General features: G+C 44.2%; 1 protein-coding gene across 1 annotated transcript in view; it reads right to left on the bottom strand.

Annotated features, from left to right (window-relative positions):
- Positions 1-16,668, bottom strand: part of LOC311235811 (tyrosine-protein kinase yes-like) — a gene marked incomplete at its 3' end in the record, with an annotated part of 114,205 nt that overhangs the window by 4,727 nt on the left and 92,810 nt on the right. Inside the window, exons 7-10 of the mRNA XM_084323311.1 lie at positions 15,468-15,623; positions 13,042-13,221; positions 4,140-4,216; positions 3,157-3,310 (exon numbers count right to left, since the gene is read on the bottom strand). Of these exons, the coding sequence (XP_084179437.1) occupies positions 3,157-3,310; positions 4,140-4,216; positions 13,042-13,221; positions 15,468-15,623 (567 nt within the window). The remainder of the gene's footprint in view (positions 1-3,156; positions 3,311-4,139; positions 4,217-13,041; positions 13,222-15,467; positions 15,624-16,668) is intronic.

Raw genomic sequence — 16,668 nt, 5'->3', positions numbered from 1 at the left:
GAAGCCTGTAGGATCATAGGTCCCATGCCGATCATCTTCAGCCACCTGAGGTGGAAGAGGCTGCTGTGTGGCTGGAGCGCTCGTCCCAGGTGAGGTCCTCTTATCCAAGTGGCTGGAGCGCTCGTCCCAGGTGAGGTCCTCTTATCCATGTGGCTGGAGCGCTCGTCCCAGGTGAGGTCCTCTTCTTCACTATGTGGCTGGAGCGCTCGTCCCAGGTGAGGTCCTCTTATCCACATGGCTGGAGTGCTCGTCCCAGGTGAGGTCCTCTTATCCATGTGGCTGGAGCGCTCGTCCCAGGTGAGGTCCTCTTCTTCACTACGTGGCTGGAGCGCTCGTCCCAGGTGAGGTCCTCTTATCCATGTGGCTGGAGCGCTCGTCCCAGGTGAGGTCCTCTTATCCAAGTGGCTGGAGCGCTCGTCCCAGGTGAGGTCCTCTTATCCATGTGGCTGGAGCGCCTGTCCCAGGTGAGGTCCTCTTATCCACGTGGCTGGAGCGCTCGTCCCAGGTGAGGTCCTCTTATCCATGTGGCTGGAGCGTGTCCCAGGTGAGGTCCTCTTCACCACGTGGCTGGAGCGCCTGTCCCAGGTGAGGTCCTCTTCACCACGTGGCTGGAGCGGCGAGCGCCTGTCCCAGGTGAGGTCCTCTTCTTCACCAGGTGGCTGGATCGCTCGTCCCAGGTGAGGTCCTCTTCTTCACTGCGTGGCTGGAGTGCTCGTCCCAGGTGAGAGAGAGAGGTTGTTCTCTTGGCACCACTTTGCCAGGTTGGTGATCTCCCTCTTCTAGGCCGTCTCGTTGTGGAGATCAGGCCTTGCACTGTTGGGAAACTGAATCACCATGTTGGAGCTGCAGTAGGCTGAGGTCCTTCATACTCTGATCACGTGTGTCATAGCATCCATTTTGATGTCCAATTCAAAGCAATCAGATGAAAAAATTTACAATTCCCGCACTCACTTTTTCTCTGCTTTTATTGTCGTCAACGTTTCGGCTATTCAGCCTTCATCAGGCGGTGTACTCGTTGTCCTCACTATAATGTTTAAACAGGGGTGTGTGTGTGTAAACCTACCCTGCCTGGTGGTGTACTCGTTGTCCTCACTATAATGTTTAAACGGGGTGTTTGTGTACCTACCCTGCCTGGTGGTGTACTCGTTGTCCTCACTATAATGTTTAAACGGGGTGTTTGTGTACCTACCCTGCCTCGTGGTGTACTCGTTGTCCTCACTATAATGTTTAAACAGGGGTGTGTGTGTAAACCTACCTTGCCTGGCGGTGTACTCATTGTCCTCACTATAATGTTTAAACAGAGGTGTGTGTGTAAACCTACCTTGCCAAGTTTCAAGTTCAAGTTTCTTTAATAGTTGTCATACAGAAGTACAGAATACTTTTATACAAAATGCTTCTTACTGTTACGCTCCAGAGACTGTGCTAGACAAGATAAGTATCAAATAACATAGTATAGCATGTAAATTAGAAGTAGAAAATGAGGTCACAGTGTTCAGTATAGACATATGTACAATGTTCGATGCAGAATAGACGTAACTGAGTTACCATATAATATACAATACTATGCAGTGTACTAATATACAATACTATATAGTGCAAGGCAGAAATGGGATGAGGTACAATTTAGGTACAATTTACAGTAAGGTGTACGAGTCGAGTTGTAGTGCAATCCTTTATCAATAAATATAAAGTGTGGGGAGTGGGTGCTACAGTGTGTTTGTTTAAAGTGAGTGTGTGCGTGTGGATGTGTGTGCGTGTGGATGTGTGTGCTATGTGCGTTTGATGGTTGTTGTGTAGCGTTCATTGTTCGTTGAGCAGCCTGATGGCCTGGGGATAGAAGCTTCTTCTGAGTCTTTCTGTGCTCGCCTTGAGACTCCGGTATCGCTTGCCTGACCGCAGCAGTTCAAAGAGGCAGTTGTTCGGGTGACTGGAGTCCTTAATGATTCTCTTAGCCTTGCCCCTGCACCGCTTGTTGTAAATGTTCTGGAGGGTGGGGAGCCCCCCTCCAATTGTGCGTTCGGCTGAACGTGTCACTCTTTGTAGTCTGCTTCGGTCTTGTGCAGTGCTATTCCCAAACCAGGAGGTGATGTTGCCAGTCAGGATGCTCTCTATTGTACATGAGTAGAAGTTCTTAAGGATCTTCTGACTGACTTGGAACTTCCTTAGGCGCCTGAGGAAGTAGAGGCGTTGTCGTGCCTTCTTCACAACACTGTCAATGTGTGTGGTCCATGTCAAGTCCTCGGATATGTAGGCTCCGAGGTACTTAAAGCTGTTCACTCTCTCAACCGGTGCCCCGTCGATGCTGAGGGGGCTGTAGTCCTTGACCCCCGACCTCCTGAAGTCCACAATCATCTCCTTTGTTTTGCTGACGTTCAGGGAGAGGCTGTTTTCCTGGCACCATCCCGCCAGGACCTTGACCTCTTCCAGGTAGGCCCTCTCGTCGTTTGCAGAGATCAGGCCCACCACCACTGTGTCGTCAGCAAATTTGATGATTGTGTTGCTACTCCGCTGAGCCACACAGTCGTGTGTGTACAGGGAGTAGAGGAGGGGACTCGGAACACAGCCCTGGGGGGCCCCTATGTTGAGGGTGATGGATGAGGAGGTGCAGTTGCCTGCTCTCACCACCTGGGGTCTGCCCGTCAGGAAGTCCAAGACCCACTGGCAGAGGTCATAGTTCAAGCCCAGGTCCCTGAGCTTGGCTATGAGCCTGGCGGTGTACTCGTTGTCCTCACTATAATGTTTAAACAGGGGTGTGTGTGTAAACCTACCTTGCCTGGCGGTGTACTCGTTGTCCTCACTATAATGTTTAAACGGGGTGTTTGTGTATCTACCCTGCCTGGTGGTGTACTCGTTGTCCTCACTATAATGTTTAAACGGGGTGTTTGTGTACCTACCCTGCCTGGTGGTGTACTTGTTGTCCTCACTATAATGTTTAAACAGGGGTGTGTGTGTAAACCTACCTTGCCTGGCGATGTACTCTTTGTCCTCACTATAATGTTTAAACGGGTGTGTGTGTAAACCTACCTTGCCTGGCGGTGTACTCATTGTCCTCACTATAATGTTTAAACAGGGGTGTGTGTGTAAACCTACCTTGCCTGGCAGTGTACTCATTGTCCTCACTATAATGTTTAAACAGAGGTGTGTGTGTAAACCTACCTTGCCTGGCGGTGTACTCGTTGTCCTCTATCAGCCTGGCCAGGCCAAAGTCAGCGATCTTGCACACCATATTGTCGCCTACGAGGATGTTAGCGGCTCGCAAGTCCCTGTGGATGTAGTTCATCCTCTCGATGAAAGCCATACCGTCTGCGATCTGAGAACACAAACACATCTCATCATCACAGACGCCAGAGGAAATTTATTTATAACTTTTATCCACTCCGAACGTCAAGCCTCTCTGTCAAGCACAGAGAGAAGAGTGGAGAGCGAGGATGAAAGACGATGGCAGAGTGTTAGATCTGGAAGCATCCAGCCTGTGTCCCGAGGAGCCAGACGACCCTGAGGTCCTTGTTCTTTTAAAGATCCAACGGTAAAAATACGACTCTAAAAATAGCAACAATATCCACAGATTTTAATAAAAGGCATCAACAAAACCTACTCAAATTTTTTAGAAATGTATTATTATTATCCTCAAGGAATCCTAGAGATTTTACTGATCAATTAGATGATACAGAAAACGGTGACACTCATTTCACCAGACAGGCGCTAAGTGGTGACCTGGTACTTCCTCGACCTAGGATTAATACATTTAAATCCACAGTGCGCTATAAAGCCATATTCAACTGGAACAAGCTACCAGGATCCACAAGGCAAATAAAGAATAAGCAAAAAAGAATAAATATGGTTTTAAAAGACATTCAAAAAAGACAATGTAATTCTATTTGATTGTATTCGTCTTTAAAAATATATATATCAATGGAGTTACTTTTTCAGATATATATTTTTTCTTTTGTATCTTCAATGTCGAGTATGAATTTTAGATTTCCTTTACGCATCTGTATTTGTATTCTGTTGTATTATTTTCTTGTGAGGACCCCAGGAAGACTAGCGCTCATTAATTTCACAGCTAATGGGGATCCTAATAAAACATCAACATAAACCTAGTCAACAGAAACATAAATGTCCCATGAGGCTCTGCTCACCTGGGCAGCCATGTCCACCAGCAACGGCAACTTCAGGAATTTACCATCGCCCTCTTTGAGGAAGTCCAGCAAGCTTCCTACAACAACAACAACAACACAATTATAAATGGACTGTATTTATACAGCTTTTATCCAAAGCGATTTACAAGTTATGCCTCACATTCACCCATTCACTCGATACCGATACCAGCCTAAGTATCACATTACAGATAATAAAACGATACCACGGCAAAAACCTAAAATATCAGGAAAAGTAATGGAATATATTATTATATGACAAAACATGGAAAATTCTTTATAAAATTCTTTAATTATTTATAATTAAAATTATAATTAATATGTTGACGCTATCGAAACGTAAATACCGGTAATCAAAAATAATAAAACATCCCCAGAACATGGCTGAGAGACAGAGAGAGAATAATAATAATAATGGCTTGGATTTATATAGTGCCTTTCACATACCCAAGGCACTTTACAATAAAAGGGGGAAGGGGGGAGAGGATAACGGTGGCCTAAAACTGAGAAACAAATGACAAAAACAGAACAGAGCAAACAGAACAGAACAACAACAGAACAAAACAAAATAGAACAAACGGAATGGAATAGGATGGTAAGGAGCATCAGAGACCATATGACTGGTTTTTCAGCAGGTTTTTAAAGTGGGCGAGAGAGTTCGCATTCCAGATGTTCATGGGGAGGGAGTTCCAAAGGGTAGGGGCAGCGACACTAAAAGCCCTGTCCCCAATGGTCCGCAACCTGGCTTGTGGTATGGTGAGTAAGCCTGTGTCAGAGGAGCGGAGATTCCGGGAGGGGGTGTAGGTGTGGAGAAGGTCAGATAGGTATTGAGGGGCAGTGGTGTGTAGGGATTTATTTGTGAGCAGGAGGATCTTGAAGGGGACACAAGATTTTACGGGAAGCCAGTGAAGGTGTATGAGGGTGGGGATGATGTGCTGCCGGGGTTTGGTGCGGGTGAGAACCCTGGCGGGAGAGTTCTGAACCTACTGGAGCCTATCCAGGATTTTGGGGGTCACCCCGGATGCCTGAATGCCTTCTACAACAGAACTGCATTTCCGCGTCTCTGATTGGCCAGGTCATTTCTGGTCATGTGACATGTATTGTACGCCCAATCGCGGGACCGCAAGTTTCTACACTGGTTAGGCTTAGGCGCTCGTTCGAAGTTGGTTAAGGTTAGAGTTTGTCTTAGAGCATGGCGATAGAACGCCAGGTAGTTTGCAGGCTGTTAGACCCGGAAATAGGCGCATAACTTGCTGTCCCACGATTGGTGCACATGTCACATGACCTGGCCAATCAGAGCGCAAAACTCGAACGCGGAAATGCAGTTCCGTCGTCGAAGGCATACACGCACCCCGGATAGGACTCCATTACAATAGTCCAAACAGGAGGTGATGAAGGCGTGGATGAGGGTCTCAGCCAGGGGCCGGAGTCTTGAAAATGTTCTTGAGGTGAAAAAAGGCTGATTTAGTGGCAGATTTGATATGGGGGATAAATGAGAGTGTGGAGTCCAGAATGACACCTAGGTTGCGGACTTCTGAGGAGGGGAGAATGGAGCAGCCATCGATGGTGAGGACTAGATCCCCAACCTTCCTGAGCAGTACCTTGGAACCCACAACCATGAGAGAGAGAGGAGGGGGGTCTCGGCCCCTCCCCTCCCATTCCTCACTGTAGGAGAAAGAAACCTCTCCGCTCCCATAGAGACGCTGCTGAGCGGCTCCAGGACTAGTTGTAACTGTTTTGGGACCAGCTTGGCTGACATTAGCAGTTAACATTAGTTTAGGTCATGGAACTCTCACATGTGCTCCTGGGGAGGGAGTTACAATTTGCATTGTCGAGTCTGGGTTTAAGGCAGAATCACGATATATTTGCGCACATAGCGTAGCAAATTCTGCAGTCACAAAATGGTTAGGAAAAGTTAGATGTACGTAGTAGCTACTTAACACATTGAGTGCCACGGACGCGTTTTGTCGTTAGTTCATACCGACCTTTGAGTGCCCCCGACGCTATATAGCGGTTTATTTATTTTTTGGCGATTTGAATTCATATTTCATCAATCGAGCCTCGGGTTAGTGCTGCAGAGTCTCTCTGAGCTCAATCGGGAAGATACCGCCCCCTATCGTCTCTCCCTGTGTAACTGCACCCCATTACTTTACACTGCTGAAGGGGGGGGTGGCCAGTTTGCTCATTTTACTTTTCCCTCAAGCCAACTGAAGGATCGATTGTGCTCGCTGGCCCGGAAAACGTGTGGATTATGTATTTACAGGACCCAACACTGTAATCAATAAGCGTGATCGATATTTGGAATGGCGATCAGGAATTGGAATAATCTTTTTGGATAACATCTGATCTCAGGTAAGGAATTTATTTTACCAGTCTTAGGATAATCAGAGCTGTTTTCACAGAGATATAAGCGTTTGCCCTATGCGTGTGTGTGTCTGTGTGTGCGCGATCAGGAAATGAGAGAATCGATAAAAATTACAACGTTTTTGTGTATGCTAGAATATTCCAGTAAATGCCTTTTATCACGGAATCTATATATTTTCCTGAAAAACGAGGGCTTTTCAAAATGCTATAAAACGAAAATGAACAGATTAAAAAACAATCCGTTTCGACAATGTTGACTGCAAACAAGTCATTGATAAGTGACAGGCAGATTAGACACAGCCATAATTTAAGACCAAGATAATGCGTTCACAACGCTATCATTGAAGTGGGTCCTGGCATTTAACCATGTTTCCCATGTTAATGGCCGGCACTGAAAGTGTTAATGGTCACAGGAATCTTCAATAATGTTTGAATAGTAATACATTTTGTGAATACATTTGTTGAAACAACATCTTTGTTGGCAGACGACTCCTTATCAACACTGCTATCTAACGTTAGAAAGCTAAGTGTGTAACGTTAAGCAACTTGTGTTCCGCTGGGAAAGACCGTTCATCACAGCATACAACTTGGTTTAATCCAAAACGTCCATTCAAAAACGTTGTATTATAAAATAAGACATTTGGGGATGTCTGTGACTATTTTCCCTATGCTCATTTGAGACTGTTGACACGCCCACTACACACACAACTCATAGAAGATATGCATCAGGCTATTATTCTAAAAGTATCGATACTAATAAAATAGAGTATTGAACCGTTATTTTAATAGCTGGGTACGATACTTTTCTAGTATCTGTGGTTCTTAAAGACCTCTAGTCAAGAGTTTGAGTTGAAGGAACATTCTCTTAGATCCCCTCCAGATCTTTTTAAACCTTAAAAATTCCAAAATGGTCAACAAACTACTGAAAATGGCAGCATCTCTACACATGTACCCTCATTGAGAATGCAAGGATCTATGCACAGTGGCAACAAAGCACCCATTGATATTTACCAGCAAATCCAAGTCAGCAGCTTATATTATATAAACTTATATTATTATATACAAGACATGTCTATACCTACTCAGCTTTCTGTGTAGCTGAAGCTAAAAGGTGTCGAGTTACCACATTTGACCATGATAGGTTAGACCAGTGGTTCTCAAACTACGGGTCGCGACTCGCAACCCAAATTGGGGTCACAGGTAGGTGACAGCGCATTGGCAAGTAAAAGAAAAGATAAAAAAATATATATATATTTGTTCTGCAAACATATTTTGGCTAAATATGCTTATTTTTATAAATGTGTATTGATAACATAGTGCTGTAATTAAATGTTCTAATAAATATGCATGATCAAGTTCAACAATGTGTGCTTTTATTTTGATATTTCCTTAATTCCATGTTGAAATTACGCGATACATGTGTGGGGTGCCCAAAAGAAATCCTAAATAAAATGGGGTCACGGTATGAAAAAGTTTGAGGACCCCTGGGTTAGACCCATCACACATGCAACTCAGATTTCAAGGAAGTACAAAGAAGCTCTCCCTCTCCAGGGTAAGAATGTGGAAAAGGCGCTCTGGTGACAAGTTGTGCACAAATAATCTGTATAGTCAAAGTAAAGTTCAAGTTTCAAGTTTCTTTATTAGTTGTCATACAAAAATACAGAATACTTTTATATGAAATGCTGCTTTCTGTTTTGCTCCTGAGAGTGTGCTAGATAAAAATAGATATGTATAAAATAAGTATAAAATAGAAAATCAAGTACGTAAAGTGTTCAATATACATATACAATATACAATGCAGAGTAGAGAAAAAGTAACAATACACAATACAATATACAGTACAAGGCAGAAATGGGATGAGGTACAACTTAGGGTAAGGTGCAATGAGGTATGAGTTGTAGTGCAAATCTCTTTACCAATAAATATAAAGTGTGTTAAAGTGTCTAAAGTGGGTGCTACAGTGAGTTGTTTATTTAAAGTGAGTGTGTACGTGTGGATGTGTGTGCTGCGAGTGTATTTGATGGTTTGTTACAGTGTTATTGTCGTTGAGCATCCTGATGGCCTGGGGATAGAAGCTCCTTCTGAGTCTCTCTGTGCTTGCCATGAGACTCCGGTATCGCTTGCCTGACCGCAGCAGTTCAAAGAGGCAGTTGTTTGGGTGGCTAGAGTCTTTGATTATTCTCTTAGCCTTACCCCTGCAACGCTTGTTGTAAATGTCTTGGGGAGTGGGAACTTGGAAGCCCACCTTCGGCTGAACGGGCCACTCTCTGTAGTCTGCTACGGTCTTGTGCGGTGCTATTCCCAAACCAGGAGGTGATATTGCCAGTCAGGATGCTCTCTATTGTGCATGAGTAGAAGTTCTTAACCCTTTAATCGCCAATGATGTTTTACAGCGTCTTTGAGATCAATATTTCAATCTGTCATGGTAATCATATTTCACAGACGGATCCTTGACTGGTGCTGGGGATCTCCACTCAACTCTCCAACGGTTCAATATCGCCACCTGGTGGCCGATCGCCAAACCGGAAGTGGGTACGTGGGGCCGGAAGTGCTTGGTGTCCCCCCTATTCCGTCCGCCACTCGCGATCGCTCCCGGGACTCCATCTTGACACACTGGATAATCGATCGGTTGCCATAGCTCAATAAACAACGTTATTTGGACGTATATATTATTATACAACCCGGAAATGGTTCATCTAGATCAGGGGTGGCCAACCCGCGGCTCGCGAGCCGCATGCGGCTCTTTGCCCGTCAATGTGCGGCTCTTTCTTCCATAATGGTCACTCATTCCATAAGGACATAGAATAAACATACATTTTTTTTTTTTAAATGGTCCATTTGCGTGTTCTTGGTATCTGAATCTAGGGACATATGGATCAGTGTCAGAAATAGTGTGTCTGTTACTAGGCTTGAGTAAATTGTAATGAACCAAAGGAGAATATCAATTCTATTAAAAAAATAAAAATTATCTTTGACTGTGAATAACACCATGCTAAAATTGACCAGACCTGAAAAATCTAAGCAAATGAATAAAGGGAAGATGATTAAACAGAAGGTTTTGTAGATACAGTACTGAATTCTGCCATCTTTTTTATAATGTAAATTTCTCCACCATTTTTGCAAGACGTTCACAGAAAGGTAGAGAAACTAATTGCGTTCTGTTTTATGGCAATAACGTTCAGGTTTGTGGGAGATAATCCCAAAAAATAAGAGAAATAAAAAAGTTTATCCAGAAGTCAGATGATTGACAGGGGCTGGTGTGAGCTGGGTAGGGTCGTTTTTCGAAATTCGAAAGCCCTGAGTCTCTTCCTTCAAAAGACTACACTCACTTTTGGCTGTGCCACTTCCTCATGTCAATATGCGCCGGTTTCCGACTCAATGCCCTGAGATTTCTATAATCTTATATTTCACTAATAACAATTAAAAGCATTGGTAAACAAACGTAATGCTGAAAATATACACTTTTACTGTATATCTCGGGCTTAAGAGGTTAACCCTGGGCCCAAATTAAAAAGACATTAGCAACTTCAGAGGCCAGAGGGTGGGACATATAAACACATTTACTATCAAATAGCATTGTGAGGCTGAACAACAGGACCAATTGACTATACATGTGCTTAACATTTTTTAAATAAACATTCTTTTTTTAAATGGCTAAAAGTGATTTTGTAATTTTGCAACCGTGGGTCTCACAGGGTACTTTTAACCCTGTGAGGCCCAAATAAAAAAGACATTAGCAACTTCAGAGGCCAGAGGGTGAGACCTAAACATGAAGGGTGCCGTGACTGAAAAATAAAAGTTGAGAAACGCTGGTATATGTGGCTCTTTGTGGTACCACAGTAATTTTTGTGGCTCTTAGTCTCTGACTGGTTGGCCACCCCTGATCTAGATCAACATCCCATAGCGAACTTTTTGCTCCAGTATCATCCCCCATCGCTACGAGGAAGCTGCGGTGAGTTTCAGCATTTTTGATTATTATTATCCATACAAACTGCTATGATCAATATATCACCCATACTACATGATTCATTTAACGTCGGTCATTGCATTATAAACGACCCCCCCCCCCCTCCGGTCACCAGCAGATGATGAGTTATGACGTTTAGGACCTTGTACAATTGAAATTTTTTATCTGACGTCAATCGCTAGCAAACTGCATTTGATGATGTAATATATGCATAAATGGCTATATCTCACGTTCTAGGAATTACTGCAGAAAACGATAAAAACATATTTATACTCTAGACCAGGGGTAGGCAACCCTAGGCACGCGTGCCTGCATAGGCACGCGGGGGCATTTTCTTAGGCACAGGGGGCAACATTAAAATTTTTTTTTTTTTTTTTTTGCTTTGAAATATTATAGTGAAATATTTTGCACTGTTGTCACATTTATCTAGTTGAAATCCTCCCACAGGTTATTTTTACTACCACATATTTAATTGAGACCCTTTATTTGTTTATTATTTCAATTTAGCTGGAAATACATTGCTACATCATTCAGTAACATTTGCAGAGCCTTATAACAAAAACATTATTACGGTCACCATTGTGACCAGTGGGATTAATCAACACATTTTATTATTTATTTTTCTATTTCATTGAACATTGCACATGTTAAAAGCAATTTTTTTACTCAAAATGTGAGTATTACCAAGTCAACTTGTGTTCTTAAAACAATGACAATAAACATAGTTTTATTAGGTTGAAATAATGTGGTTGTGTACTTATTTTTCTGTTGACTTATTATGGATTGAAAACTGAAAACCTTAATGCACAGTAACTAAACTCAATATTTTTAAGTTCTGGTAACTTATTATTATTTATTTTTTTACAGTGTAGTCTTGCGATCAATCAAAACGTATTTACACGATATACCTCACATTCACCCTCCATTCACATCCTGGTGTTCTCCTGGTGTTCTCCATTAGGCCTGTAGGTGGAGCTATGACAGCACACGTAGTACACACACCGATGGTGTGTGATGTGTCCAAAAATGAATGGGCAAATGTGAGTGAAATGGTTGCACTGTATGCAGCTGTTTGTCTGCATTGCATCCCCCCCCCCCCCCACCCCAACTCAGATTTAGGGTTGATACAACCATCATAATAATATTGTTAATAATAACAATAACAATAATGATGTAATAATGTAAAAACTATCATTAAAAAAGACCTGATTATGAGAGAAAAAAAATTACGATGCATGGAATATTGTTGAGGCACACTAGTTACAACTATATTTCAAACAGGCACTCCATGTCAAAAAGGTTGCTGACCCCTGCTCTAGACAGTATTTTTATATGAATGTGTGAATGAAAAAGTAAAACGTTCCTACACCCTGAACAATAGCTAATCGATGTTGAATGGGCCATAGTAATGTCAATTTAGCAATACAATTTAAAAAGTTATAGCCCTGCAAAGTAGGTGAACATCTCCATAGACAAATAGAGCTGGCAGTGATCAAACATTGATGGATATAAGCGTGGCAGAGAAAGGGTTAAGGATCTTCTGGCTCACTTTGGCGCTGCCGTGCCTTCTTGACTACACTGTCAATGTGTGTGGTCCATGTTAAGTCCTCGGATATGTGGACTCCGAGGTACTTAAAACTGTTCACTCTCTCGACCGGTGCCCCGTCGATGCTGAGGGGCACGCCTCCAAGAGGAGTTAACCATAAAAGAAAACATGTTTTTAGAGTGTGGGGATCTTTAAATTGACCCCTCTATGAAGATCCAGCACCCAGTGGAACATGGCAGACACACCAACACATAAACACATCATTGACTTAACATTAGCATTGATTGATTGAATTGATTGATTGAAAACTTTATTAACAGATTGCAGAATGGGTACAATACAGTACAGCTCAATACACACAATTGTTAAGGGGATGCAGACCAGAGAAAGACTTTCGTCTTGTTTACATCAGGGTCCCCCATTTTCAATTCATCAGGAATTGCACATAAAGACAAGTCAAATCACTAATGAAAAAGCCATCTGAAGGGGTTGAAGTGGCAGGGATCAGAATCAGAATCAGAATCATGGCCACGGGCAAGGACAAAGGCAGGCTGCAGCGTGTCATCCACTCTGCTGAGAAGGTGATTGGCTGCAATCTGCCCTGCCATCCCTCCAGGCCCTGTACGCCTCCAGGACCCTGAATCGTGCAAACCTCACGCCACAAGAACAGTTTCTGCAGTGAGCCTCATCAACAAGGCTCGGGCCCCTCACTGACACAATGGTCTGAAATCATACGTTTAAACATACCAAGGGAAGGGAGAACCTCCAACTTCAGAGAGAGTTGGAGGACATTCCACGAGTTAGAGGCATCAAAAGGAAAAAGCTTCCCTAGATCAGAACAAACTTGAGGGACCCTAAGAACCATCCAGTCATTTGATCGAGTTGAATAGGTTCCAATATTCCAATCTAACAGTGAAGAGATATAAACAGGTTGTTTACCAATGTGTGTGTGTGTGTGTGTGTGTGTGTGTGTGTGTATGTGTGTGTGTGTCTACACAGGAACATACCTTTGACCATGTACTCGGTGACGATGTAGATGGGCTCCTCTGACACCACGGCGTACAGCGGCACCAGCTTGTCGTGCCGGAGCTTCTTCATGATCTGGGCCTCCTGGAGGAAGGCCTCTGGAGACATGGTGCCTGGCTTCAGGGTCTTGATGGCCACCTTGGTCGTACCATTCCATGTACCTGGTTAGAGAGGGGGGGGAGAGGGGGAGGAGGGAGGGTAAGAGAGAAAGGGGGGGAGAAAGAGAGAGGGGAGAGAGAAGGGGGGGAGAAGGGGGGGAGGGAGAGAAAGGGGAGGGAGAGAAAGGGGGAGGGGGGAGTGACAGAGGGGGAGAGAGAGGGGTAAGGAGAGAGAGGGAGGGAGAGAGAAGGGGGAGGGAAGGAAGAGGAGAGGGAAGGAGATGGGGAAAAGAGGAAAGGGGAGGGAGAGAGGGAGGAGGGAAAGTGCATGTGAGAGAGAGGGCAAGGGAGGGAGAGAAAGATAGAGAGTGTGTGTGGGAGGGAGGGGGGGATGGAGGGAGAGAGGGGGGAGAGAAAGAGAGAGACGGACAGAGTGAGAATGGGAGAAGAGTGAGGTCACAATGCTGTCTCTTAACAGCAGAAACACCATGACCAGATTGTAAACGGGACACTAAGTCTATGAATTCTGTGTATAAAAAAAGAAATAAATACAATAAAATAAAAACTGGACGTGACGGGACGTGTCCAGAGATGGTTATGGAGCTTACGACCCCTGTTGTACCACATGTAACCCTGCTGGCCTGAGATCAAATCCCTACATTTTCCCCGGCCCACTCTCGTCTCTCTCTCTCGGACCTCCCTACTGGCTCAATACAGCCATCTCTTCACCTTTAGTAGAAGAAGAAAAAAAACATCATGACTGATAACAGCACAGTGACTTGGACGAGGGTTTAAAAATCTGAGATTAATCTGAGATTAAAGAGAAACAACAAACACGTCAGGTTGAAGTTCTTCTACTGAAGGACGAGGAGGAGACTACTGGACTTCCTGTGAAGATAAAGAAAATACCACAGAGGAAGCATCTGCAGGAAGCCGATTCCCCAGCCTCCACAAAAATAGCCCTTCGTAAATATAAGTTGTTTGGTGTTGCATCTGTGTGCATAAGAACTATTTTTGGATTTACATGTATAGATATTTAGATAAGATTCTTTATTGTCATTGCATGTTAAACACAACAGAATTTGGTTTGGCAGCAATCCACTCCACTTAGCAGCATACAGTATATGAATATAGAAAAGACAGAGTTGCTAAATAAACACATCTGTGCTTGCAATTGATTGAATGCTAATCCATTGTTCTTCCTTAGCAAGCAATGATTTGACAGTCTGACTGTCTACTGTCTATGTGTGTCTGTCTGTGGCTGGTTAGTGGCTTGTGGGCCTGCATATGGCAAGATTTTGTTGGATCTCCACTGTTAATTAGAGTTCCACTGCCAAGCATTATTTTACTGTATTTTGGCCAATGACTCATCTATACATTCATAATTGTGTATCTATTTTAGCATATAGACTTTCCAAGCCAACTGCTACTGGGACACAACAAATGGCACCAATTGGCCCATAGGAGGCGCTATAATAAGCACTTTCAGTCTAAGGCTAATTGCTGCCACGCAATTGGTCGTAGAGAAGTGAAACCTGGTAGACTTGTGTAGCTGGAAATTCGGAACAATTCTGCAACTGGAATCTATAATGTCCGCCTATCTCTTCCCCCCCCCCCCCCCCCTCAGAATGACAGGAAATTTGCAGGGCAGGTCCATGGGATACACCTGCAGTTTTGCAAGCATGACACGGAAATATATACCCAGTCACACACATGATGGTAAACATGTTTACTAAGTGCCATGGTGATATCTTGATATTTGAAGAAAATATGGCACTTTCAAAAACCAGCACACTCCATTTACCATAATGCAGTGTGTGTTGCATGGGCAAACATTTAAGTCACTTGTGTAGAGTAAAGCCAAAAACATGAAACCATGAATGGATACAAAACTACAACACTGCTTGGTCCATAGGGAGCGCTATAATAAATACTCCAAGAGTAAATATGCATCTAGGACCTGTGTCTTCAGGTCATTCATAAAGTATTACAAGTGTGTTTGTCTGTGTGAGTAAGAGAGATAGGTGAGTGAGTGAGAGATAGAGTGAGAGAGAGAAAGTGAGAGAGATAGGAGAGTGAGTGAATAAGAGAGAGTGAAAGTGAGAGATAACGACAGTAAGAGAGATGGAGAGTGATAGAGAGGAGAGAGAGAAACAGAAGTGGAGAGTAAATGAGAGCGGAAAGTGAGTGAGTGAGAGAGAGTGGGTAAAAGGAGAGTGAGTGAGAGAGGGTGAGTGAGTGAGCAAGTATGCATGTGTGTGTGTGTGCATGTGTGTCTGTGTGTGTGTGCGTGTGTGCTCCTCTCTTACCCATCCACACCTCTCCAAAGCAGCCCTGGCCCAGTTTGAGCTCCAGGCGCAGGGACTCGCGGGGGATCTCCCAGGCATCCTTGGCCAGGCCCTGGGTCTGAGGCTTCACCGTGGGGCACACCGTGGTCAGCCTGTGGCAAAGACCGTCTGCATGCTCTGACACACAGAGACACACACCTCAGCACCACGTTACACTCAAACAGTGGGACACAAATATATACCTTTATGTAAATCAGTCCATTAAGTCTTAGACCAAACAGACTTTGTTTGTAAATTAACCTTTATTTTCTTACATCCACACTGATTATTGTATTGTAAATTAGAGCTATTTTATTGATGTATCAAACAGGGAAGAAAGACCGTCAGGTTTTAAACTGTGGGGGTATCAAACAGGAAGAAAGCTTCGCTCTCGTGGCTGCGGGCGAATCACAGCGTGGCAATATTCATGACATCCCACTGGCTTCCGAGTGTATTATTGCTTAATTAGATTAGAAACACATTCTAAGCATTTGGAGGTCATTATTCTAGAAGTCAGAATTGATATGTTAAAAGTCAATGGACGTTTAACACACACACACACACAGTTTAATAGTATTGCCAATAGTTGACCGCTCCTACCAAGTGTCATGGAGAGGGACCCTGTCGGCCACCCGCCCCCTGCGGACGGGTGTCCCCCAGGGCTCGGTTTTAGGACCCCTTCTCTTCTCCCTCTACACTAAATCACTGGGTAACATTATCACGTCTCATGGCTTCTCCTACCATTGTTATGCCGACGATACTCAACTCTTCCTCTCCTTCCCTCCCTCAGATATCCACGTCTCTGTGCGGATCTCGGCCTGTCTGTCCGACATCTCAGCCTGGATGACGTCCAACCACCTCAAACTGAACCTAAGCAAAACAGAATTGCTCCACCTGCCGGCCAAATCCTCCCCCCTAACCGACCTTTCAATCACAGTCGAGAATGCAGCTGTGACTGCGTCCCCGACCGCCAAGAACCTTGGTGTTGTCCTCGACGACCAGTTGAACTTCTCTGCTCACATCGCAGCGACGACCAGAACCTGCCGATTCCTCCTGAGCAACGTCAGAAGGATACGCCCCTTCCTGACAAAAGAAGCCACCCAACTCCTCGTCCAATCAACAGTCATCTCCCGCCTCGACTACTGCAATGCACTGCTCGCTGGCCTCCCGGCCACTGCCACTA

Source organism: Notolepis coatsorum (assembly GCF_963971535.1).
Source record: "Notolepis coatsorum genome assembly, chromosome: 10".
Classification (NCBI taxonomy): domain Eukaryota; kingdom Metazoa; phylum Chordata; class Actinopteri; order Aulopiformes; family Paralepididae; genus Notolepis; species Notolepis coatsorum.
The sequence above is the reverse complement of the archived record's forward strand: the minus strand, read 5'-3'. Positions and strand labels throughout refer to the sequence as shown.